This window comes from Ochlerotatus camptorhynchus, unplaced genomic scaffold (assembly GCF_037179485.1).
Source record: "Ochlerotatus camptorhynchus isolate MF236.1 unplaced genomic scaffold, CSIRO-AGI_Acam_v1.1 ptg000124l, whole genome shotgun sequence".
Classification (NCBI taxonomy): Eukaryota; Metazoa; Arthropoda; class Insecta; order Diptera; family Culicidae; genus Ochlerotatus; species Ochlerotatus camptorhynchus.
Window position 1 is genome coordinate 2,158,912 of NW_027040614.1, and position 26,704 is coordinate 2,185,615.

Consider the following 26,704-nt stretch of genomic DNA (forward strand, 5'->3'; position numbering starts at 1 on the left):
TATCTGGTCAGGATCTAGAGATATTTTATATGCAAGAGTTTCACATGTATAGTAGCGCCGCAAAGTGAGAAAACTCTGAACTACTGTCCTGAGAAAAAGCCTTGACCTCCTGAACAACTATGCCGAAGACAGTACCTTTCTATCTGGTTGGGAACTCGAGATATTTTATTTGATAATTTCACGTGGATACTAGCGCTACCTAGTGAGAAAATTCTGAACTACTGTTCACCAGCGACAAGGCTATGATCTCCTGAACAACTTTGTCGTAGACAGTAACTTTATATCTGATCAGGATCTCGATATATTCCATGTTGTAATAAATTAAGTCAAATCCCACGTAGTATGGTCACAGTTTACGCGGTTTCCATTTACATTTTCCCTATTATCCGCATTTTTAGGTGTTTACTGTAATCAAAGTTTAGCTTGTTTAGCTCAAAACAAGTTGATCGCGCACGGGCGGGATCCCTACGTTGTGTTTTTGTGATACGGATTGATTAAATATAAAAAACACCGATTGCTTTGCCGTCCTGCCATGGCGGAGGCATACGAGACACTGTTGTATTGTTTATTTGTATTGCTCGTTACAGCGGGTAGGGTAGTTAGACATATAAATGACGTTGCACAAACACAAGTTTTTTGAGGAATACTCGTTGGTTTCAGATCGATTGGTAACTCAACAACAAAATGGCAATGGAAAACTCATGTGTGTTGTACAAAGTACAACAGCGCGAGTAACGGAGGGTTAAATAAATTCTAAATGAGCCCCCAAGTTTAGCTGTTCAAATTAACGAGGGTTGGGGAGCAAGTGGGACCAAAGGGTAACCCTAATAAAAAATAATACCATAGCCGAACGATAACCCAAACTATATAAATATTCCATAAATGGTTTGGATGATACCCTGAACACGTCGTTAAGCAAAATAGTCTTACACATTTTATTAGGGAAGAGGATACCACAGGACTGAAACGCCTGTCATCGGCGAACAACTCGAGTGAAGCCAAATTTTGCTGGTGCTTGCAGGTGGGTTAGTCACCACGCTTCACTATAGTCGCTATATTCATAGTCAGGCGGATAGAATTTCGATCCATCAAAAAGCGGAACCAATTCAATATATTGTAGACCAACAATTGAAAAGGCACTATCAACTTTTATAACCAAACCGTGGATTATTCTTTCCTCGCCAATCGAACACAAATTACCGGCATCATCGGATAGGGGAAACTTTCCTCAACCCAAAGATGGTGTTAGTTTGCGTAGGCAAGCCTTGAGTCACGAGAAAAGGGTTTCCGAAGTTTTGTTCGCAATAGCTGATGTGCTCTTTTCTGTTGTTGGTCATGATTTGCTCGATTGGTTCCGCTATTTGACGGCTCAATTGGTTCCCGAGATTCTATCCGCCAGACTATGAATATAGCGACTATACGCTTCACCTCCTTCCCTACCCAAATACACGACCAATGAGAACTACCCAAATTTGCGTTTAGTTTACTTATAAATCACATAAAGTGCAGGAACTCAGCGATGAGTAAACAAAAATGTTGACCCAAGAGTGGTGTGCGGAGTGACCTACCCCTTGGGTTTAGGCCTTGTACCACCTACTAATTCCGAAAATATTCCCTTCATTAAACAAAATCATGAGATTGCTTCAATTTTTTCAAAGCACAACCGTGAATCTTCACCAAGTCTCGCCATGGATTCTCCTAAATCGAATTGTCAGCGCACATCCTGATGCCTGTCCGAAGTAGGTACGTCATTCCGTTCCGGACTGCGTACAATCATTCCGACCACCGAGGATGAAGAAATCAGGGCAATCAGTTGCATAGCAACACTCCACAATCCCAACCTTACCGGAAACAATGCTCATCTTTATCACCCAACGACGGTCCCCTGCTCCGCAATCTAGTGCCAATCACCGACGGACATCGATTGCCATCCATTGACGGCAATCGAATGTGCAGAAAGGCAGCTTTCCACACCTACGTAGGATATCGCACCCATTCAAACACACACTTCCCTTCCGAAGGAAGACGTGACCAGAGATTAATGCCTCAGAAAAATCCCATCGACCTCGACTGGGATTGAACCCAGACCCATTGAAGAGTGAGAAAGTAGTCACGCTTACCACTACACCACCGGCGCCGGCATCGACATTTCTTCCTATCTGAACTTTATCCGTTTATTAGAACAGCTGACAGCGGTGTCGTGACCGAAACGAGGTTTCCAGCCTCGTCCACGGATACACGAATTAGCCATGCAGCTCCTACGGCTGCGGCTGCTTCCAATGCTGCTGTTGTTCTTGCGGCTTCTGCTGCTGCTATTGTTGCAGCTGTTCCTTCTGCTGGTTCGTCTCCTCCAAAATTCGTCAAAAGAATGTTGTATAAGGTGGACCAGTTTTGAGTTTTACCTTGCAAAATTCAACAGTGCAAACATCACGGATGAGTTTTCAAGTTCGAAAATTGGCGCTATTCATTTTTATTGTGGGAGTAAACAATGACCACCTTCTGCCTAACCTGAGATCAGCGTGTCATTACCTCGATGTTCACACCAATACCAACAAGAAGCGGCGAACTGACGATGCACTTCGCTGTGACGTTTTTTTTATTCGTATCTTTTCACTTGAGTAGAGCAGACAATAAAGTACAATTTCCGTGCAGTTAAATCCGTCGCGTTTTATTTCTGCTGGTGTTCCTTTTTCGGACTTTTATTTCGCTGATCGTTTCGCTTCCCTGTTTGGTCGTAGTTTCACCATAGGTTATGGGCCCAGCAAGTGAAATAGTGAAAAAGTGAACGGGTAAAGAAAACGACGGTGGAAAACTGAGAGCGAACATTTTTTTTTCGAGAAGTTTTCTTCCACGCGGTTGAGACCGGAACAAAATGGCGGACGCTGCGAAAGTTTTGTTCCCCAAGTTAAACCAACAAAACTGGGCGTCGTGGAAACAGCGAATGGAGTGGTTGTTGGAAAAGGATGACTTGTGGGAAGTGATTCGTGTCGCGGCGCCAGAACCTGTGACGGATGAGTGGCAGAATAAGGATCGAAAGGCTCGGGCAAATATTGGGCTGTTCCTAGAAGACAGCCAGTTCAAGTTGGTCAAGAGTGCAACCAGTGCGAAGGGTATGTGGAACGCTCTTAAGGAAAGCCATGAGAAAGCAACGATGTCCACTATCGTACATTATATGGGTTTGGGTATGAGTGAAAGTGATAGCATGGAAGATCATTTGAATTCCATGGAGGGATTGTTCGACAAATTGGCTGCCGCCGGTCAAAATTTGGATGTACCGCTGCAGATTGCGACGATTCTCCGCAGTGTACCGTCGTCATACCGTACGCTCGTACAGAGTCTGCAAACTCGGGCGGATGCAGACTGGACTGTCACGTCGGTGAAAGCAAGTTTGCTGGACGAATATAATCAGCGCATAGAGCGTGGTGAACGCGAGTCGCGAGATCTCAAGGCGATGAAATCGGACGCGAGTGGTGAACAGAAGGAAAAGTTGTGTTTTTTTTTGTAAACAACCGGGACACTTCAAGAAGGACTGTAAGAAGTGGTTGTCTGCAAAAAGTGAAACGAAGAAACGCCGGGAAAACAAGGAAGACAGCTCGAAGGACAAAGGTGGGAAGACCAAACAGGCTCACGGAGCTGGAAGTGCGGTTTGCTTTATGGTGGGCGGCGGTCTATCTGGTTGGATTATCGATAGCGGCGCGACATGCCATATGACCAGTGACCGGTCGTTTTTCGTGGCGTTGAAAACGTGTGCGGTTTCGAGTGTGACACTCGCGGACGGGAAAAAGACCAGCGTCGGCGGTGCGGGTCACGGTATCGCGTTCGGTGTTGACGGACAAGGTGAAAGTGTCAAGATTACGCTCAAGGATGTATTATACGTTCCGGAACTCGATGGAGGGCTGATATCGGTTAGTCAGCTGGTCGCGAAGAAATTTGTTGTGGAGTTCAACGAGCAGATCTGTGAAGTAAAGAACCAAGCTGGTGAAACTGTCGTCGTCGGAGATAAAGTCAGCTGTCTCTACCAACTTCGAATGGAGCAAGGTGCCAGGAAGATCGGCAGCAGCCATGGAAATTGTCAGCACCTGTGGCACAGGAGGATTGGCCATCGGGACCCCGATGTCTTGCGTATCATGGAGAAGGACAAGTTGGTAAGTGGATTCCAGTTTAAAGATTGCGGTATTAGAATCACTTGTGAGTGTTGCCTGAAGGGCAAGTTAGCAAGGAAACCGTTTCCAGCTAAGCCGGAGAGAAGCACCTCACGTCCTCTGGAGATAATCCATACCGACTTATGTGGTCCCATGGAAACCGTTACTCCTTCCGGCAATCGCTACATAATGACTCTAATCGACGACTTCAGTCGTTATGCGGTGGTGTATTTGCTTAGGAAGAAGAGTGAAGCTGCCTCAAAGATAAAGCAGGATGTTCGCTGGGTAGAAAATGTGTTTGACAGAAAACCTCTCGTCATTCGTTCAGACGGAGGCGGTGAGTTTGTGAACCGTGAACTGCAAACATTCTACGAAAGCGAAGGGATAAAAGCACAGCTCACGACTCCGTATTCACCCCAACAAAACGGGGTCGCCGAGCGGAAAAATAGATCGTTGCAGGAGATGGCGATTTGTTTGCTGGCGGATGCGAACATGGCCAAGCTGTACTGGGGTGAGGCAGTTATGACGGCAGCGTACCTGCAGAACCGGCTGCCTTCTCGAGTGGTTAAAGGAACACCGTTTGAGTTGTGGACTGGCCTGAAGTCGAACATAGGACATTTCCGTATTTTCGGCTGTGAAGCCTACGTGCACATCCCGGATCGATCAAAGTTGGACCAGAAAGCAGTTAAGCTACGTTTTGTCGGGTACAGCGAAGATCATAAGGGTTACCGGTTTCTCGACCAAACTACAAATCGGATCACTATAAGTCGCGATGCTAAGTTTCTCGAGCACGGTGATGGATCGGACCCAAGCAACACACATCCATCAAAATAGGTTGCTGCAACTTGATTGTGACTGAAATAGGGTGCATACAAGTAACCACAACAGTTGAATGACAAGTGTGCTGCTAGGGGAGCATCAGCAGCCAGACGCAGCTCGCAAGGAGTCTGAGCAGGAGATTGAGATCTCGTGTAAACCGTTGGAGCCGGAAGGAGAGCTGTGTAGTGACAGCAGCTTCGAAGGTTGGGACGATGCTACAGACAGATCAAGTGAAGAGGATTTTTCTTGGATTTGCCCCGAAGATCAAGCGGAAACATCAGATCCAGAAGTCATTATTAATGAGGAGGATCGTGAATTACGACGTGAAGATCGTAGATCGCGTGGTGTACTGCCGAGTCGGTATGATGACTTCGTTGTCGGCGTAGCTGAGTGTTCCATGGAAGAGCCGACGTGTTGCAAAGATGCTGTCAAGATTACCGAATGGAAGCAAGCAATGGACGCGGAAATGCTATCCCATGCTGAGAACCAAACGTGGGAGCTGATGCAGCTGCCGGAAGGTAAGAAGGTAATAGGATCAAAGTGGATATTTAAGCTGAAGCGGAATGAGGTCGGCAAGGTTATCAAGCATAAGGCGCGCTTGGTAGCCCAAGGTTTTAATCAACGGTTCGGCATCGATTACTTGGACGTGTTTGCTCCGGTTACTCGTCTAGCAACGCTTCGTGCAGTTCTGGCAGTCGCTGGTAAACGGCAGATGATTTTGCACCACTTCGATATAAAGACCGCTTACCTTAACGGAACTTTGGAGGAGGAGGTTTATATGCGCCAACCTCCCGGGTATGAAGCTGTTGGGAAGGAGAGTTTGGTTTGTCGGATCAAGAAAAGTATCTATGGCCTCAAGCAGAGTGCTCGATGTTGGAACCGAGCTTTGCATGAAGTACTGACTCGCTTGCACTTCAAGCAATGCCAGTCCGACCCGTGTTTGTATTTGCGTCATGACGACGAGAAGACAGTTATTCTGATAGTATATGTTGATGATCTACTAGTAGGCTGTAAGGATGAGAGTGAAATACGTGCCGTTTATAACGCCCTACGTGATGCATTCGAAGCAACCAACCTAGGACCGGTGCGACAGTTTCTTGGATTGGAAGTTCTGCGTGATGAAGGTTACTACAGCATCCGTTTAACCAGCTACATTAAGACATTAATCAGCAAGTTTGAGTTGACCGATTGTAACGTATCGAAGACGCCTATGGAAGCAGGATACATGCGCGCAGGGGAAGACAGTGATCAGCTTGTGGATGCAACGAGATATCGCAGTCTAGTTGGGGGCCTCTTGTATGTCGCGGTCAACGCCAGACCGGACAAAGCAGCATGCGTCTCTATTCTCGGAAGATGTGTGAGCCGACCAACAGAAAGGGATTGGAAAGCAGCTAAGCGTGTCGTTAGGTACCTGAAAGGGACCAAACAGCTTCAACTGAAATTCGGACGAGGAGATGAATGGAATCTAATTGGCTACTCCGACGCCGACTGGGCTGGTGACCAAAATAGCAGACGATCGACTACAGGATTTATCTTCTTCTTCGGATCGGGGCCTGTTACCTGGGTTAGTCGACGCCAATCATGTGTGAGTTTGTCCTCAATGGAGGCCGAATATGTAGCACTGAGCGAAGCATCCCAAGAACTGGTCTGGTTACGCAGACTGTTCAACGAGATCGGCGAGGATACCAGCAAGGCGACAACAATATTCGAGGACAACCAGAGTTGCCTCAGTTTTGTGAAGGCGGAGCGTACCAGCAAACGATCAAAACATATTGATACCAAGAAGCACTTCGTGAAGGATCTCTGCGATCAAGGAGACTTAGAGCTTGTCTACTGTCCATCAGATGAAATGACTGCGGATGCACTCACTAAACCTTTGGGTGCCGTCCGTTTTCGGGAAATGCTGGAGCGAATGGGCCTCGGCCATTGATGGTCGGTGTTCATTGAGGGGGAGTGTGGGAGTAAACAATGACCACCTTCTGCCTAACCTGAGATCAGCGTGTCATTACCTCGATGTTCACACCAATACCAACAACAGATGCACTTCGCTGTGACGTTTTTTTTATTCGTATCTTTTCACTTGAGTAGAGCAGACAATAAAGTACAATTTCCGTGCAGTTAAATCCGTCGCGTTTTATTTCTGCTGGTGTTCCTTTTTCGGACTTTTATTTCGCTGATCGTCAGTTATAACTATTGTTTTTGCATCAGGCGATTGATGCCATTTGACGTTTAATAGGTTTCTCTGAGTTTTAAGCTAGAATGATTTTTCGCCGTTGTGAGTGTGAGCACGAGTGCGTGAATATGCATATTTCAAAGGAGCATTCAAAGTAATTTTTTCGAAGAATTTCGAGTAAGTTTATGAAAAATTTCATAAGCAGAATTCCAAGATACATTTGGATTAATATAATGGGAATCCTGAAATGAATTGCATGGTAATTTCGATTTATCCCGAAAATTGTTTAGCTCAATTTCGGTTTTCATATTTTAGTCCAAAGTCCGGCATATTCAATCCCACTTATTCTGCGAGTCGCTCGACTCTGTCACATTTGTCACCTCACCGGTGAGAGAGAGTCACGTGACTCGCAGAATAGGGGGGGACGAAAAATAAATTTGCAATATATGTGAGTACCTGTATTGTGCAGCACAATGAGCAAGTCTTATTTTTGGTGAAGACTCGCTCCGTTTCACTAATTAGTTTTTAAAATATTGCCATAGTTTTCGTGGCAGTGTTGGATGATCATACTAGTAATAAGTTTGGGAAGAATTATCAGAAATTTCTTGCCAAACGAAATCGATTCCGACAGCGCAAATCTTCCTCCAATTCGAACAATTGGACTTAACTTATATAGGCCTATTCTGCGCGGCGTGCGAGGTGAGGTGACAGTGATGGTGCAAATGAAGTGACAATTCTAGATAGAGCTGGAATTAGGGCGTAACAGCTTTTGTAAACAATTACTTCTCTCGAGGATTTCTCGAATGTCATGGCTCTCCCTGGCAAATCGACATCACCATCGAGTAGGGGAAGACTTCCCGTACTTGATGGATGTGTTGGTTTGTGTAGGCGTGCCTTGAATTCCTAGAAATCAACGAGAGAAGTCATTGTTTACAAAGGCTGTTACGCCCTAATTCCAGCTCTATCTAGAATTGTCACCTCGGGTGAGATGAGACTCCGTGCAATTCAAACAGAGAGTTACCTCACCCGAGGTGACAATTGTCACTTCACCATCTCCTCACCTCACACGCCGCGCAGAATAGGCCTGATAGAACTAGTTGAGTCGGTTTTGCTATTACAGAATACTCCAAGTAGCGTCCCGCCTCGACACTAAGACAGTGTTCCATTTTTAGTTAATTTTCTCTGCCTGTCAAAACTAATTCATTGTCTGTCAGAAATAAGTCTGTTGGAATAGCAGGTTTATTTGAAAATGTTCTATCTGCCAACTATAAGTGAAAATTCACTAAATGAAACTGTGCCATAGATTGAATTTCCAGCTATTTTCATCCGATAGTTGGCAATGAATTAAACTACGCAGTGCTACAACAGCTAACACCGATACTAATCTTTTAATTATTAATCTTTTATCCGATTAATCTTTTCACGAATCTTATTTTTTTAATATGAAAACCGTTTACATTTCAGTCACCGTTCCGTGGAAGTGGCAAATCGCTTGGCAATGGTACCTGTTCTGCTCGTTTCCTGGCAAAACTCGATGATGGGTAAACAAGACTATACTATTGCTCGTTTTCCAAGCGATGATTGTGCCCGTGGTAAATTTTCACACTCTTAAGGACAATAATCGAAAAAAAAACTCCATTTCCCGAATGTCATAGGACGGGCAATAAATAACCAATGGCTGGCGCACCTAACGGATCGGACATTGGACTTTTCAATTTCCTACAACTTCTTGCTCTATAAATAGATCGACAAACTCCCACAATTGGAGACACATTTCTCTGGTGTGGACGGAAGAGCAAGAGCAAGAGCGTAACGAGGTAACTGATAAATTGCTGACTGCCACAGTGCCATCAATATAGACATTTGAACCCTCGTTTGCTTGGCTCTGCTCGTCGTCGTCATCATCGAATGAATAATAAAACGTGACACACATGCCTGGATTAGACTGGAGGTGCCCTTTGGAACCTGGCAGTCACACACATGCTTATCATCATTCTCAGTGCTTTGATGTAGTATGGCTGAAATGATAATCAAAGATTTAGCTGTAGATTAGAAGCAGCGCAAAATTTAATCCCCGGCTCCGGAGCTCCGTAATGTGGTTTCATCAATCAACCTATATATAATAAAAAACCAGCCCGTGTGTGTAAAAAAAAAAACGATTACATAAACCTGACTGAGAATATCTTCGCATAGTTTGAGTGCTACCCTCTTCCTTCTCGAATAGCTCCTGTTATCAGTTAACTTCCTAACGGTAGGTCGAGAGCAGCAAATTACTGCTATTATTTAGCTTATGTGTGCGGAAGAACAATAACAACCATAAGAAAATGACTTACCTCTTAGGTAATCACCTGCTGCTGTAGCCTCTTCTAGCCTTGATTGCCTGTACAAGGATTCCACGACGTAGAAAACACTCTTGACACCGTATTAGCGCCCCATCATTATCCAAAGCACAATAATCCGAGTATCGTGAGGGGAAAACACATGGGAAACTTTGTTCTTTATTGTTCGAATCGTACACTACTCTGGTCCTATTCCACTTTTATGTCCACCATATCGGGTGCGAAAATAACAAACGTAATTTGCAACCTCTACCCACACGACCCGTTACTAGTCACTGCTGCTGAAACACTACATCGCGGGCGATTTACTACGAGACTACGATGACGAGGACTTTGAGAACGTTGAAAACAGAGCGTACACAAACCAACAACAACCGTACGTCACACCAACACCACCCGAATCGGGCACACACCCACACTACTTGGACGGGTGCGAAATTTTTGTTTTGGTGTTTACCTGTATATTCACCTATTAGTGCTCCATTGTACGATTTTTGCTACACGAAGAAATTAGTACGAAAACACCTACTCTGATAATTATTTTCTACAACTAATACCGCTAGTCGTAGACGTTAAACAACTACCGACAACGCAACGGACGTGCAAGGTGGGACGTTGCGAAGAACACACGGACGGTGAGATCAACTCAAAATTGAGTTGAATTCGACTCACTTTTGCAAAATGTGGATTTGCTCTGCAGTGCGAGTAAAATTTTCCGAGCTTTTCCAGGAAGAACTTCTAGATTTTCGTCATATTCGAGAAGTTTTACTCACTTCGCGAGCAAATCCACTATTGGTAGTCGAATTGAACTCAATTTTGTGTTGATCTCATCGTCCGTGAAGACAAATTCGTAAACAAAACTTACGCATGAATGAAAAGCGCTTACAGACGAATGACCCTCGCAAAAAAATGTGTGTGTGTGTGTGTGTGTGTCGTCCGTGTTTGGCAAGCGGATGTCAGCTGATGATTGTTGCATGAAAGGTTATTTTTGTTGCGTATAGAGCTGTGCGCGATGCAACGTCAAACTACCAGTCAAGAGACCTTCAAGAGCAAATTTTCATTATGTCGTAAGTAACATTCGCACCAATCCGAGAAAAATAAAGTTTTGTTTTGATGACCGAAAAGTTATTCCTATTTCCAAGTAAACACATATAATCTCATAGTGATAGCAATGTTTAACATATTTAGCAGGGTTTTAATCATACAAATGCAAATCGCTAGCTTTCATGCTAAAAAATAAGTTATTATACGTCGTTTGGTGGCCCCTATTGTTACTTAAGTCAAAGTGTATTTACCAGGATATTCGGGAGAATTATCAATTACGTCTCCTTACGTGCAGCCCATTCATCATTTTAGGACTACCGAAATCATCTTAGCAACAAACAGTTCGATTTATTCACTTTAATAATGAGAAAGCGAAACGACGAACGTACACTTTTCACGGGTTTCTCAGCACTGTTACTTAAGTCAAACGGCATCTCCATAGAAATTGGGTGACTTAAGTAACATCGAAAACTATTTTGATCGGAAGGTGATTACGTCAAAAAGCAATTTGACTGGCAAATAAATTTAAAAATGGGATTTGATCCTATATTCGGACAGTATATAGTGTAATAGCAGGAGAATCGATTGACACTGATAGCTCGACTTTGTTTACCTTTGTTACATTCGACGTAATGAAAATTTGCTCTTGGAATGATACATCATTGAAAAAAAAGTTCAAAATACATACCCGGATTTTCCAGTACATATAAAAAAATTTAAAAATTCTATATTTGTTGGATGGTGGACTTTCCAAACCTTTAAATCGATTTATCTCCTTAAATATGGCTCTAATCGCGAATTGGGGGGTGTTCAGATGGTCGAAATTTTTTATACCCGGATTTCCCAAAATGAAATAGTTAAAAATTCTATATTTGTTGGCTGGTGGACTTTCCAAACCTTTAAATCGATTTATCTCCTTAAATATTACTCTAATCGCGATTTGGGGGGTGTTCAGATGGTCGAAATTTTAATACCCGGATTTCCCAGTATAAAATATTTAAAAATCCTTTATTTGTTGGCTGGTGGACTTTCCAAACCTTAAAATCGATTTATCTCCTGAAATAAGGCTCTAATCGCGGTTTGGGGGGTGTTCAGATGGTCGAAATTTTTTCAATTGGATTTCCCAGTATAAAATATTTAAAAATTCTTTATTTGTTGGCTGGTGGACTTTCCAAACCTTTAAATCGATTTATCTCCTTAAATATGGCTCTAATCGCGATTTGGGGGGTGTTCAGATGGTCGAAATTTTCATACCCGGATTTCCCAAAGTAAAATAATTAAAAATTCTATATTTTTTGGATGGTGGACTTTCCAAACCTTTAAATCGATTTATCTCCTTAAATATGGCTCTAATCGCGATTTGGGGGGTGTTCAGATGGTCGAAATTTTAATACCCGGATTTCCCAGTACAAAATATTTAAAAATTCTTTATTTCTTGGCTAGTGGACTTTCCAAACCTTTAAATCGATTTATCTCCTTAAATATGGCTCTAATCGCGATTTGGGGGGTGTTCAGATGGTCGAAATTTTAATACCCGGATTTCCCAGTATGAAATATTTAAAAATTCTATATTTGATGGATGGTAGACTTTCCAAACCTTTAAATCGATTTATCTCCTTAAATATGGCTCTAATCGCGATTTGGGGGGTGTTCAGATGGTCGAAATTTTAATACCCGGATTTCCCAAACTGTAATAATTAAAAATTCCATATTTCTTGGTTGGTGGACTTTCCAAACCTTTAAATCGATTTATCTCCTTAAATATGGCTCTAATCGTGATTTAAGGGGTGTTCAGATGGTCGAAATTGTCATACCCGGATTCCCCGGTATAAAATATTTAAAAATTCTATATTTCTTGGCTGGTGGACTTTCCAAACATTTAAATCGATTTATCTCCTTAAATATGGCTCTAATCGCGATTTGGGGGGTGTTCAGATGGTCGAAATTTCAATACCCGGATTTCCCAATATAAAATATTTAAAAATCCTTTATTTGTTGGCTGGTGGACTTTCCAAACTTTTAAATCGATTTATCTCCTTAAATATGGCTCTAATCGCGATTTGGGGGGTGTTCACATAGTCGAAATTTAATATATTTTTATATAATGCCTTCAATGGGTCACAAACTTTTTCTTAGATCAGGACAGGGCTTTCTCTAAAATGTTTGCCACTCTTCATTTAGCTTGAAGCGACTTTTTTTTCGTTTATGTAGTATAAAACATATAAATCATCAACTTTTTGAGGGCTGTCTATATATACTATGTGGACAGTTGTACAAACCCCCCAATCACCTCCTTTACATCGATAGAAACTGCTGATCCTTGTAGTAGGCATCAATCTCGTCAAAGTATTCAAACTTAACAACGGCCTTACCGTTCAGTTGCAGTCTTGATCTACATTCCTTGTAGCTCCGGAAAAGATTGTTCCATCGCGTCCGACAGTCTCTGGGTGTTCGCTGCAAATATAAAACCTTGAAAACCTTTGCTCCAGTCGTTGATGATGGGAAGCAAATTACATTTATGTGCAGTTCAATCAGTTTGTTCGAGATGCACTCGAATAAATTGAACCCCTTGAACTTTGGCCTAAGATCGCAGTGGATCTTGATCAGCAGTACCGTCTGGATCCGGTTCCACGCGGGAAAGATGTTCTTCCGCACTTTCAGCCGGGCCTTTTCCGCCTTGTTGATTACCTCCTCGCTGCTTCCCGCGCTAGCGGACCACGCCTCCCCGTTGAATTCATCCTCCACCTCCTCACCGGATTCCACCTCGATCGGAATCACCAAACTGACACCTTCCATTTCTTTCGTAATCTTCGGCTTTTCAAGTTGTGGAGCGACTTTGTCATCCACTTTCTTCGTCGGCGGCGGTACGATTTTCACATCCTGACTCTTTATCAAACACGAATGAATTCCCCGAAGAACCTTTTGTATTTCTTCGTCCGTCAACTGTTCTCGGGCACGTTCCTGCTCCTCCTGTCGGTAGTGTTCCTGCTTGACCTGCTGCAGCATGTTCTGATTCGTGTAGTAGAGCAACTTCTGCTCCATCAATCTCAACTTCAAATCATTTAATCCGTTATTCGCCGTCAGCTCGGCATGCCCATCATGTTCGTTTTGAATATCCGTCTGCCTGGAATCTATCATCATGCTACCGCCTTCTTCACCGTCACTGTCCTCGTAGATGTCAACCAGGAAGATTTCCGATTTGCATTTACTGCTCGCATTCTCCTCGTCCGTCTTGTTCGTGTAATACTGGTGGAATATATCAAAGAAGGGAAATCGCATCTTGCGAATACTATTACTGTCCTTCGTCAGTCGCTTGACGCACAGCCGGTACGTTTTCAGGACATTGTTGAACCGGGACTGGCAAGCGGATGCATTTTTCTAGAAAAAAAAAACAGAAAATTATCAAACTACCGATTATCCCAGTACCGGCCGCGCTTTACATGGATGTTGTGCTTCTGGACCAGGTAGTCTGAAATCTGATCGTAGACCTTATCGCTGCGGGCGCCTCTAAACATCTCCAGCCGCTTCTGGATCAGCAGGGTCGTTTCCTCGACGGTCCATTCGCAGTTGCTCATGCTTATGGATTTGGACGAGATGACGGAACCGGAAGTAGACACACACTTTCGTTGAATATGCAACTAACTACACTTCTTCGATTTTGCTTTTGGTATTCAAATAAACTTTGATAGTTTATAATAACCGGTTATTGTAACCAATAAAACAACAAATTACAAATTAATCTAGAAATCCAGAAACAATCCCCGCGGACGCGGTTTGTTGTTAATAAACATTCGAAAACGACTCCGCCCTTCTGCATGCACCCAAAGCGAGATCGAGATCCACAGAAAAATAATGTTGATGTCGGTAAAGAAGAAACGCAACGAGCCGAATCAGCTGTTCAGCAAAAAAAAAATAGCAGCCATAACCATAACAACGTCAGCTGTCACAACAAAAACAAGATCCTTTCACGCATCGCAAAAATTAATCGAACGAATCGTCGTCTCTAATCCGAAGGAAGAGATAAAGGTCACACATTCAACAAGTTTAATTCGTGTGTCCAAGGCCGCTGCCTCCGGATACCTGTACAGCAATGTGCAGCAGTGTAAAATTCAAGCTGATTTGAAGCAGTTCGTGAGACATGAATCCAACCCCATCCGGATAGGGAGCAATTTAGAATGACCACCCGGAGGCCTAGCATTACCGAGTACCAGATGCTGGAGCGGATCGGTAGCGGCTCGTACGCCACCGTATTCCGCGCGATGCATAAGGTTCTTCCCGGACGTTTCATACTTTATATGTACGTGGAATTCAAACGGATTTGTTTCGTTACAGGTAACGAAGGAAATCTACGCCATCAAATGCGTGGAGAAGGCGTCGCTGTCGAAAACGGCCGTGGACAACATCATCACGGAGATCAGCTTGCTGAAGAAGCTCAAGCATCGGCACATTGTGGAGATGAAGGACTTTCTGTGGGACGAACGGTGCATCTACATCGTGATGGAGTACTGCAACGGGGGGAGCCTATCGGCGTACATTCGGCAGCGGCAGAAGCTGAGCGAAACTACGTGCAGGATATTCCTACGGCAGCTGGCCCTGGCGTTGAGGTACATGCGCGAGAACGAAGTCAGCCATTTCGATTTAAAACCGCAGAATCTGCTGCTGATGAGGGGTGGAAGCGAAGGCGCACCGATGCTAAAAGTGGCGGATTTTGGCTTTGCACAGCATTTGAAGCTGGGCCAGGAAAATACCTCGATTAAAGGATCGCCTCTCTACATGGCTCCGGAGATTCTGCTGAAACACTGCTACGATCCAACGGCGGATTTGTGGAGCATTGGAGTGATTCTGTATGAGTGTTTGTTCGGCAGAGCACCGTACAGTTCCAAGACTTTGCAGGAGTTGCTGGATAAGATACGATCGGAAAAGAGGATCGAAATTCCTAAGGCGCATCGCATCTCACCGGAGGGCGAGGATCTGCTGTGCAGATTGCTACAACGGTCTCCGAAGGATCGGATCACGTTTGAGGAATTCTTTAAGCACCCATTTTTGGATCTTAAACATGCACCTTCCGAGCAAAATCTAGAAAAAGCCATCGAGCTGATTAATGAAGCCATTGAACTAGACAAGAAGCAGGAATATGACGCGGCCTATGGCAAGTACTGCAAAGGGCTACAGTTCTTTGTCCCCATAATTCAGGCCGAAACTGATCCCGACAAGAAGAAGGTTCTTCGGCAGCGAGTTCAGACCTACCTGAACAGGGCAGAAGAGATCAAACATTCCTTCCAACAGGAAGTTCCAAGCAAGGCTTCATCTTCGAAACCGCTAAACCGAACAGCTTCGCGAGTACAGCAAATCCAGAGGGCCCTCCAACCTTCCGAACTGTACCAACAACTGACGGCCTTGGCGTCATCTAGTCCGGAGTTGAAATCTGCCCTGGAAATCGGTCGGCAAGCCGAACTATACGCCCTGGAGAACAAATTGGACGTAGCGCTGGAGTCCTTAAAAACCGTACTGGGTGCCTTGATGCCACTGCTGGCCGAAGAGCCGCGGGGATCCAAACGCCGAGATCTTCTGCACCAGCAAATCGTCTGCTGGATGGAGGAAGCCGAGCACATAAAATCCGTTCGATCGGCGCAGATTCTCGAAGAGATGGAAAATAGCCCGGCGGCCAACTACAACTGCTGCTTGCAGTGAAGAATTCTAAACCCTGAGCCATTCAAATTCGTTAGCTTTCATGTGCTTGATTGTGTGAGATTATCTTTTAGCTACTTATTATGACAGACAGTTTACCCTATTCTAAAAAGTAATCAAAATCACTTTTATTTACAATCATTTTACAAACCCCCCAAAATCTTGACTCTCCTCACTTGGCCTCGTTTCCTGGTGGTGGTGGAGGCGTCGATTCGGCGCCACCGCTGGTGATCGTGTTCCAGCCCCTTTTGAGCATCTGCAATGGATTTATAAATCGGAATCATACGAAATTCATAGATCGGTCCAAGGTAATGTTTTACTTTGACTAGAGGTATGTCATGTCGCTGGTCGGGCGGAACGAGGGCATCGTTCTGATGCAGCTGGTACCAACCCCAGTGGATGCCGATCAACGAAGGGATCATAACGATTACGACCAGGTTTTTGTTCACGAACGTCTTGAACCGGGACATGGCTTTATCACAAACTATACGGAGCTAAAAATATAATATATTTATAATGTTACTATTATTATGCGCACCGGGACTCCACGACTGATTACAAAACCGTGAACCGCTGGTTTCTTTCTGATTGTTTTGATTTTGTTTAGGAGTTTTTCTTCCATTTCTGACAGTTTCCCTCTGAAGATCGAAACAGGTCGATAAAGCAGATTTTCGAACATGAAGCCCGATTGGAAAAATGCGAGGAAAAATGTCGCGGAATTACAAACTGCACCAAAACATCATCTCTTTTCTGCTTCCAGCAAAAGCAGTTTTTGCCTCGGTTTTTGCCCTATGTTGGCGCTGGGATCACTGCCTCAAGTCACGATGCGTAGTGTCACCCGAAGCGAACCGCGGAGTTCAACCCAGTGGCAGCCCGTAAAAAAAAAGAGCGATATAGGTACAGTGAAACTTATTAGGTCGTATGAATAAAAGCGTTTACTTTACTTTTCCCGTAAGAAAAGCACGGGAAAGTAAAGTAAACTCTTTTTATTCATACGGCCCATTGTAACCATACAATAGAATTTATTGTACTCAAAATAAATTGTATCGTCCACAACTATAAAATAACCATAGAATTTAATGTTTGCACAATATAATATATGGTAAATGGGGAAATCTACAATAGAACAAGGGGTTTATTATGTATCTTAACGGTACAAAAAAATCACTTTTTCCCGAACAAACTTGAGCCATTTACCATTAATTTTATTGTTTTTCCATTGTTGAAAATTCATACTATATGGGACATATTGTAGATCTATTGTAATAACAATGTTAAAATTTCTTGAAAAATATATGCAAAATAAGATCGATTGTTGGCAATATATTTGAATGTAATTGTATTTTATTTTATGGTAGTTGTATGGTTATTTTTGACGTAGGACTACGTCTTTGATTTCTATATGGGGGTACACTTTGTGAAAACCAAACAGGTTTGAAGTTGATGTAGAAGTCCTCTGTTGCCAAGTGAAAAGAAAGGGAATCCTTCAAAAACCGTGATGCGAGTTCAACTGTTTTTCTCTTGGCGTGACTCATTATACACCGACTCTATACTACACCACCCCAATAAAAATAATACCATAAATGAACGATAACCCAAATTATAGAACTATTCCAAAAATTGTTTGGATGATACCTCGAGCACGTCGTTAAGCAAAATTATTATGGCAGACTTTCTGCTGACGGATCAGGAATCAATTTTGACAACCACCTTCTCGAAAATCGGAAGATCAACAAGAGAGGGATTTTCGAACATTATAATTTATTTTCAAAGTGTAAAATTTGAGTGAAAATTCAGCAAATGGAATACAGCCTATCATCTTAGGAGTGCTGCTATCGACTGAGGCTGTGAACCATTTACCGAGTTAAATTTAACTCGTGGTTAAAAGTGACATTTCGAAAGTTATTTTCTATGTTCGAAAATCCCTGTGCTGTCGATCGACCGGTTTTTCGAGAAGAACTTAGCCAAGGTTGTCAAAATTTAACTTCTTGTCTGTCAGAAATAACCATGCTCGGATAGCAGGGTTAATCCGTGGGGGACGACTCTATCTACGATGCAGGAAAGATTGTGCTTTTGCTATGGCTAGCTGCGTGCACGCTGAGTAGATAGAAACAAGATTGACGACGATTCTGAAGATTTCCTGCAAAAAGATGATGTACGATGCAAGTAGATGCGAGAAATGAAAGAAGATTTTTCGAAGATTGATTCGCTAGTGTGAGATTAGTTGAGCATCTAGAATTGAGATTTAGATGTGTTGCCCCCCTCGGGTTAATCTATAACTTTCCATCTGTCAAATTTTAACCAAAATTAAAAATAATCCACCAAATGGTTCAGAGCCTGAGTAAAGTATTGCAACGAAAAACTTTTTCATGCGACCATTCGTACAAAAAATGTTTCGTTTCGAGCTGCACAAAGTGGCCCTTGGTAACTGGCGTTTGTTAACCGTACACATAGACGGAAATCCCCACTCATCTGTGAAATTGTGCCCATGTTTGCTGCACCACCATAGTGAACACTTCCTTAACTAGGACCAGATGATTCCTCCGAATAATGCAGCGCCGAACTCCCGTCCGCCTGATCCCCTTCTTCCACTTAAAGAAAACTGCACTCTTCCGGCGACGGATTTTACCGCTCGATGATGGATTCAATATTCCACGGGTGCAGAAATATGCGAGCTACACATTCCAAACAGTTAAATCTGGATCGGGACACTTTTAGGGGATAATTATTACTTTTAAATTTGGTAGAACACACTTCCAAAAACAAAACCATGCATTTATTTTTTGTATTCTCACACTATTCTAAAACTTACCCAGAAATGGGTAAAAATCTACCCATTAGGCTATGTTCCATTTGGTGAATTTTCACTTAAATTTTACACGGCCAATCATACCAACTCAGCGGCTTAGAATAATTGACTTAGAGAATTTTCTTTCCATACGAAATTTACTCAGATTTGGAAGAAACTGCAGTTACTCATAGCTTATGAGTAACTTTTTTTTTTTTTCTTTATTAGAGAGATTTTTAGCCATAGGCTAGTTTATCTCTTAATTATGAGTAACTGTAGTTTCTTCCAAATCTGAGTAATTTTCGTATGGAAAGAAAATTCTCTGAGTCAATTATTCTCAGTCACTGAGTTGGTATGATTAGCCGTGTACAGATGGAAAATTTTCAAATAAACCTGCTATTCCAGCAGACTTATTTCTGATAGACCAGGAATCAATTTTGACATGCACCTTCTCGAAAATCGACCGATCAACAACAAAGGGATTTCCGAACATCTTAATTTATTTTTGAAATGTCAAATTTAAGTGAAAATTCACCAAATGGAACACAACCTTAGGCTGTGTTCCATTTGGTAAATATTCACTAAAAATTTGACACTTCGAAAATTAATTAAAATGTTCGTTAATTCCTTTTGTTGTTGATCATTTGATTTTCGAGAAGGTGTATTCAAAATTGATTGCTGGTCTGTCAGAAATAAGCCTGCTGGAATAGCAGGTTTATTTGAAAATTTTCCATCTGTCAAATTTAAGAGAAAATTCACCAAATGGAACACACACGGATAGAAATCTCCTTATACCTTTTGGCAAATTTCTATTGCTGATTATTCATAAAATGTATAAGTCAAGTAATAAGCAGAGACGTCTTTCAAAAAGTTAATGAAGATCATGAGTCAAATGAAATGTATAAGCGGTTACACATACTTTTTAGTCATTCTTATAGGCCTTTTTGACGTGTAATCGTCTTTCTCTTTCTAGCACACATGGATGAATGCATGGCTTGTTTTCCCACTAAACTGTTTCCCTCTTGCTCGCACTCGTTCGATTTAAATGGTGCAGTAGTGTGCGCCGATTAAACGTCAAAAAACTCTATAGGACCTATGTGATTTGTCTTATGGAATGTATAAGGCTGATGTTTTGGTAAAAATGTATAAGTAAAACACATGGGTAAAATAATTGATCTTCGCTTTGTGCAGCCTTAGTCTCAGACGTCATTCGATCAAAAATGCCGTTTCCGTGCTACAATTTTTTGAAAAATTTCAAAGACGCCATTTTGAAAAAAAAAATACTAGACCATTTAATCATTGCCCATAACAAACAATTCAGTGCCAACATTTCAAAGGGGCGTAATTGCTTTTGTAAACAATGGCTTTAGCCGTCGATTTCTCGCAAATAAAAGCTCACTCCTTCAAATTAACAATGCTAGCTGATAGAGGAAACATTCCTCTATCTGCTGGTGTAATTAATTTTCATGAGTGAGCTTTTATTTGCGAGAAATCGACGGCTAAAGCCATTGTTTACAAATACAATTACGCCCCTTTGAAATGTTGGCACTGAATTATGCAAAATTTCATACAAATTTGACAAGCCCCTTTTTTAATGGTGATAAGTTTCGGAAAAAGTATACTGCTTCATTCCTACAACCCAATATAAACATTTTACCTTAAAATCGGCACGGGTCTATTTTCGAACATTTGCTAACATCCATTTTGACATCCATTTATTTACAAACAAACCGCTTCCGCGGGGGAATCTGCGTTGTTTATCGGAATTCCAGATAAAAATACCAAAAGCGAAGCGAAGAACGGTTTATACGCGTTGTTTACTGTAGTTGCCGTTTCAGCAAAATAATATTTTAAATAAGTGTTACGTTCGTGTGATTTTTGTTTTATGTTTGCCTCCGGTTTCGTCTTCCCGCCGAACCCATGAATATGAGCACCAGCAACTGGACCATCGAGGAAACGCACCTTCTGATTCGAAAGCGGCTGGAGCTGTTCGGATGCGCCCGCAGCGACAAGGTCTACGATCAAATCTCCAGCTACCTGGCCCAGAAGCATAACTTCTATGTGAGTGCAACGGCCGGTTCGTAATGGTACATACCCGGATAATCGTTATTATGATGGTTTTCGTTTTTAGAAAAATGCTGCCGCCTGCCAGACCCGTTTCAACAATCTGCTGAAAACGTACCGGACCTGTGTCAAGCGACTAGAAAACGGTGGGAAGATTTGCAAGATGCGATTTCCATATTTTGATACGTTCCACCAGTATTACGCGAACATCGCAGTTGGGGACAATGCGAATAATAAGTGCAAGTCGGAGATTTTCCTGGATGACATCTTCGAGGACAGTTCCTACGCAGTGGATGGCGGTGGGGGAGGAGAAGGAGAAGCTGCAAGGGTAGTGGGTTTGGATAGCATGATGATGGATTCCACGCAGACGGAAGATGAGTACGTGGAATCGCCGGACAATCGGAACGAACATGATGGAGATGAAGAGCTGACGACTTCGTTGACGGTCAATAACGGGTTGGAAGATTTGAAGCTGAGATTGATGGAGCAAAAGTTGCTCTACTACACGAATCAGAACATGTTGCTACAAATTAAGCAGGAACACTACCGACAGAAGGAGCAGGACCGAGCCCGGGGGCAGTTGATGGCCGAAGAGATACTGAAGGTTCTACGGGGGATTCATTCGTGCTTGAAGAAGAGTTTGGAGGTAAAAATCGTACCACCGCCGACGAAGAAAGTGGTGGAAAAAGTTGCTCCGGTGAAGGTAGAGAAGAAACCGGAGGAGACGAAGATCAAGGAGGACATTATGGACGAAGAAGAGGAAGCGGAGGAGGAAGAAGAAGCGGAAGGTAGTAGTTCGGTGATTCCGATCGAGGTGGAATCCGGCGACGAGGAAGAGGATGAAGATGACGATGAATTCAACGGGGATGCGCAATCCGGGAGCGCGGGAAGCAGCGAGGAGGTGGTCAAGAAGCCGGAAATGCCCCGACTGAAAGTGCGGAAGAATATCTTTCCCGCGTGGAATCGAATCCAGACGGTACTGCTGATCAAGATCCACTGCGATCTGAGGCCAAAGTTCAAGGGGTACAATTTGTTCGAGTGCATCTCGAACAAGCTGATTGAACTGCACATAAATGTAATTTTTTTTTCTGATTTGAATATCAGCAAGGGCAAGGGTTTTCACATGTTCATATTTGCAGCGAACACCCAGAGACTGTCGGACGCGGTGGAACAATCTTTTCCGGAGCTACAAGGAATGTCGATCGCGACTGCGGCTGAATGATAAGGCCGCGGTTAAATTCGAATACTTTGACGAGATTGATGCCTACTACAAGGATCAGCAGTTTCTATCGATATAGGAGGTAATTGTACACGACGATTTTATATGTTTTTCTGTATAAAAAGTTAATGATCTTTTATATTTTAACAATACACGAAAAAATGTTGCTAACAAGCATGGATGGAAGATTAGAGATTTTAGAGAAAGCCTTGCCGAAAGACTATCCACCAGGCGAGCAAGCGGACCGGGAAGCTTCGAGTTATGTGTTTCGATCGCCTACATTTGGGCGATTTCGCTGGGGGTATTCGCACGGTAAACGTGAACAACCTCATAATGGTGTAAACTTCCATTGCACTCCAATGTAATGTGGTGTGTCTGATTCGCCAAAATGTATGCAATTTTGTCGAACTTGTACACGATTGTTCAATCTCGTCAGAGAGAAAATTTAATAACTGCTACTGCTAGTGAAAGAGAAATTTCTAAAAATGTAGGTTTCTCAGCGTTGAGTAATACTTCCCTGTGGTAATACAAACCGGTGGAAACTAACGATTTAAAATTGGCTCACTACTTGACTAGCCTATTGGTCCCAAGCAAATCGATTAACGTACCACATTCTAGGCAAACTTCTAGTACTACACTATGTTTGTTTTTGTTGAAGATCAGTAAGCTGCGTCTAGGAAGTTTCTAGAAGATCAAGAAAAAAAATTCACCGAAAAGTAGAGAAGATGTCTTAAGCGCAAGCGGATCAAGCGGAGCCGGTAGTTACGTCCAGTCAATTTCAATCTTATCCGGAATTGAACGCCTCATCGGTCGGGAGAAGTGGGCCAGCTGGAAGTTTGCGGTGCAAACGTATCTGGAGCAGAAGCGGAAAGTGGACGGTACCTACGAAGCGGTAGACGCTGGGAAAGATCGGAAGGCGCGTGCGAAGGTCATCCTACACTGCACCCGGTGAATTACGTCCACGTTCGGGAAGCAGAAACAGCGCAGCAAGTATGGTCCAAGCTGGAGACCGCCTTCGAGGACTCGGGCCTAACCAGACGAGTCGGGCTTCTCCACAAGCTGATCAAGACGGAGCTGTCATCGTGTGATTCCATGGCCGACTACGCCAATCAAATCGTGTCGACAGCGCACCAGCTGGCTGTCATTGGTTTTGCGATTTCTGCGGAGTGGGTTGGCACATTGTTGCTGGCCGGGCTTCCTGCTGAGTATCGTCCCATGATTATCGCCCTCGAGAACTCGGGAACGCCCATCACCAGATATGCCATCAAAACGAAGCTTCTTCAAGAGATCCAGGTTTCATCTCTAGACTCGGCGTTGGCCACAAGCAAAGGAGCAAATCGCAGTGGAAGGCACGAGGGTAAGCATACGAAAAAACTCGACCCCCCGAAAGGACCAAAGTGTCGGAAATGCCACAAGTTTGGGCACATCGCGAAAGTTCTTTCAACGTTCAGTTCAACTGACAAGGATGACTGGTTTTTCGATTCGGGTGCAAGCGGGCATATGACCCGGAATCAAAACCTGCTGGAGAACATGAAGCGTTCTGCCGGCACAGTAGTAGCTGCAAACGGCGGCAGCATGAAGGTGGTAGCAACGGGCTCAACGGTACTGAAGCCACAGTGCCAGCAAGAGGCCAGCCCAGTGAAGGAAGTTCAGCTGCTACCGGAGCTCAGTGCAAACCTGCTGTCCGTGAGCCAAATTGTGAATAAGGGACACACCGTTATTATCCCCAACGACGGATGCAAAGTGGTCGATATGGACGGCGACGTGATTGCAACAGGTATCCAAGACAACAATCTTTTCAAATTGTAACAGCATCGGAAAGATACGAAAAGCGTGCTAGCTTGGTCGTCTTCCGTGAGCTTAGAGGTTTGGCATCGAAGATTGGGCCACTTGAACGTCAAGAGCATTCGGCGGCTCGCCGATGGTTTGGTCGATGGCGTGAAAATCAACAGCGGTAACCATGGAAACTGCAAAGTTTGTGCCATGGGTAAGCAGTGTCGTCATCCGTTCAGCAAATAAGGCTCTCGTGCTCCCGAGAAGCTCGACGTCGTTCACTCCGACATCTGCGGACCAATGGAGGTGAGTTCCCTAGGAGGTAGTCGTTATTATATTGTCTTCGTCGTAGACGATAAATCCCGGCGCATGTGGGTGTACTTCCGCAAGTCGAAGTCTGAAGCGGACGGCTTGAAGGCATTCAAGGAATTAAAGATGTTACGAACCGACAACGGGAAGGAGTATGTGAACCGTGGTTTCGAAGGCTATTTGAAGCAGCACGGCATACGGCATCAGAAGACGAAGGACTACACTCCGGAGCAGAACGGCATGGCAGAACGAGCGAACACATCGATTGTGGAGCGTGCTCGGTGCATGCTTGGGCGGAAGCTGTCTCGACGGCCGTATATCTGTTAAGTCGATCTCCAACGCATGGCCACGATGTCACTCCCGAAGAAGCTTGGACTGGGAAAAGGCCGAACCTGTCCCACGTTCGAGTATTTGGAACCAAAACGATGGCGTTCATTCCGAAGCCAAAGCGGAAGAAGTGGGATCCGAAATCCCGTGAGTGTATCTTTTCTGGTTTCGACGAGGGCGTCAAAGGGTACAGGCTGTACGATCCAAAATACAGGAACATCATCAAGAGCCGAGAAGTCACATTCATCGATGAAATCAATCGTGAAGTCTCCCAACGTCCCACGCTGGTACAGCTTGACATCGAGGATGTCGTTTCGCTGTCTCTAGACGAAGCCCCGTTGCAACCGCAGCCAGATGAGTCCGAAGAAGAATTTTTCACCGATGAAAATAGCAGCAGTGAGAGCGACTTGTCCACAGATTCCGAGATCGACGTGACTTCCGTGCTCCCACCGCGACAATCTTCAAATCCACCTCAGTCACAGGTGTTGAGGCGCAGCGGTCGGGAGCACAGGCTACCAGGCAATTATGATGATTTTCAACTGTCACACAAAGGTCTGCCGCATATTATTCCCCCACAGAGCACCACCTGTAATACCAATCTCGACGGCGATGGGTCGTTAATGAGCACTGACAACCAGGGTCAGTTCAGCGGAATGGCGGATTCTTCAATTCAAGCCGACGCTAGGAGGATGGATGATGATCCGGTGACACACCAGGAGGCATTGTCCAGAGACGACTCCGTACGCTGGGAGACGGCGATGAAAGAGGAGTACGACGCGCTGATCAACAACAAAACCTGGACGTTGACGAAGCTACCGAAAGGCCATCAAATGTAAATGGGTCTACAAGACGAAGCACGACGCTAGTGGTAATGTTGACAGCTAAAAAGCTCGCTTGGTGATCAAGGGATACTCGCAGCGAAAGGGGGTGGACCACGACAAAACTTACTCTCCTGTCGTTCGTCACAGTTCACCAGATGGATGCCTTCACCGCGTTCCTGCAGGGAGATCTGGAAGAGGAGATTTTCATGGAACAACCGCCTTGTTTCATGAACACCGGAAGACGACAACTGGTATGTCGTTTGAACAAAGTGCTCTATGGTCTCAAGCAATCCAGTAGGGTCTGGAACATCAAACTGGACGCCGCGCTGAAGAAGCTGGGACTCATCCATTCGGAGTGCCTGTACTATTGGATCGAAGATGGGAAGATTTTGTTCGTTGCGGTGTACGTTGACGACGTGCTAATATTTTCCAACGATGTCGCGCTGAAGAATAGCCTGAAGGCCAAGCTAAGCAGTACATTCCGGATGAAGGGTTTGGGACCTGCGACGAGCTGTTTGGGTATCCGTGTCACCCGTACGGAAGGTTCAGTTTCGTATCGACGTTATCCCAGCAGGGTAAACTGGCACAACTCGCCAACGAGGCGCGACGCATGAAGCTAGAAATCCTGGGACTGAGTGAAGTTCGTTGGCCTAACTTTGGAGAACACAAACTGCCGTCGGGACAGGTACTACTATACTCTGGTATTCGAGGTGAAATCGCTCCCCGCCATCGTGGAGTTGGTCTGCTACTTAGCGTCCAGGCAAGTGCTGCGCTGATCAAGTGGGAGCCTGTTAACGAGAGGATAATCGTTGCCAGATTTAGAACACGGGTTCGTAACCTTACCATAATCCAATGTTATGCGCCAACCGATGCTGCCGAGCTACAGGACAAGAAGAATTTTTACAGTCAACTGAATGCCGTCGTGGATAAGGTTCCAAAGGGTGACATCAAGATCTACACTGGCGACTTCAATGCGAAGATCGGCTCCGACAACACGGGCTATGAGCGTGTCATGGGACGTCATGGTCTCGGCGAAATGAGCGAGAACGGTGAGCTGTTTGCAGAATTTTGTGGCAATAACGACATGGTGATCGGGGGCTCGCTCTTCCCCCATCGGCCAGTGCACAAAGTCACGTGGGTTTCCCGTGATGGACATACCGAGAATCAGATCGACCACATCTGCATCAGCCGAAAATGG

At 44.1% G+C, this 26,704-nt stretch overlaps 4 protein-coding genes across 4 annotated transcripts in view; 2 read left to right on the forward strand and 2 right to left on the reverse strand.

The window, feature by feature from the left end:
* The window catches only part of DPCoAC (dephosphocoenzyme A carrier), a 30,372-nt gene extending 20,593 nt beyond the window's left edge, over positions 1-9,779 (reverse strand). Inside the window, exon 1 of the mRNA XM_065220331.1 lies at positions 9,468-9,779. The gene's annotated coding sequence lies outside the window, so the exon portion shown is untranslated. The remainder of the gene's footprint in view (positions 1-9,467) is intronic.
* Positions 9,780-12,579: 2,800 nt separating this feature from the next.
* On the reverse strand, positions 12,580-14,252 carry LOC135699940 (uncharacterized). Its single transcript, XM_065220269.1, has 3 exons — positions 13,958-14,252; positions 13,032-13,895; positions 12,580-12,971 (listed from the first exon to the last, which is right to left on the reverse strand). Exons 1-3 carry the CDS (start codon positions 14,090-14,092, stop codon positions 12,813-12,815), a joined length of 1,158 nt encoding a protein of 385 aa, XP_065076341.1. The 5' UTR covers positions 14,093-14,252; the 3' UTR covers positions 12,580-12,812.
* Positions 14,253-14,507: 255 nt separating this feature from the next.
* On the forward strand, positions 14,508-16,301 carry Aduk (Another Drosophila Unc-51-like kinase). The gene is made up of 2 exons (XM_065220329.1): positions 14,508-14,785; positions 14,850-16,301. Exons 1-2 carry the CDS (start codon positions 14,693-14,695, stop codon positions 16,206-16,208), a joined length of 1,452 nt encoding a protein of 483 aa, XP_065076401.1. The 5' UTR covers positions 14,508-14,692; the 3' UTR covers positions 16,209-16,301.
* Positions 16,302-20,780: 4,479 nt separating this feature from the next.
* On the forward strand, positions 20,781-22,382 carry LOC135699942 (uncharacterized). The gene is made up of 3 exons (XM_065220270.1): positions 20,781-21,054; positions 21,125-22,132; positions 22,197-22,382. Exons 1-3 carry the CDS (start codon positions 20,914-20,916, stop codon positions 22,353-22,355), a joined length of 1,308 nt encoding a protein of 435 aa, XP_065076342.1. The 5' UTR covers positions 20,781-20,913; the 3' UTR covers positions 22,356-22,382.
* Positions 22,383-26,704: the final 4,322 nt, after the last annotated feature.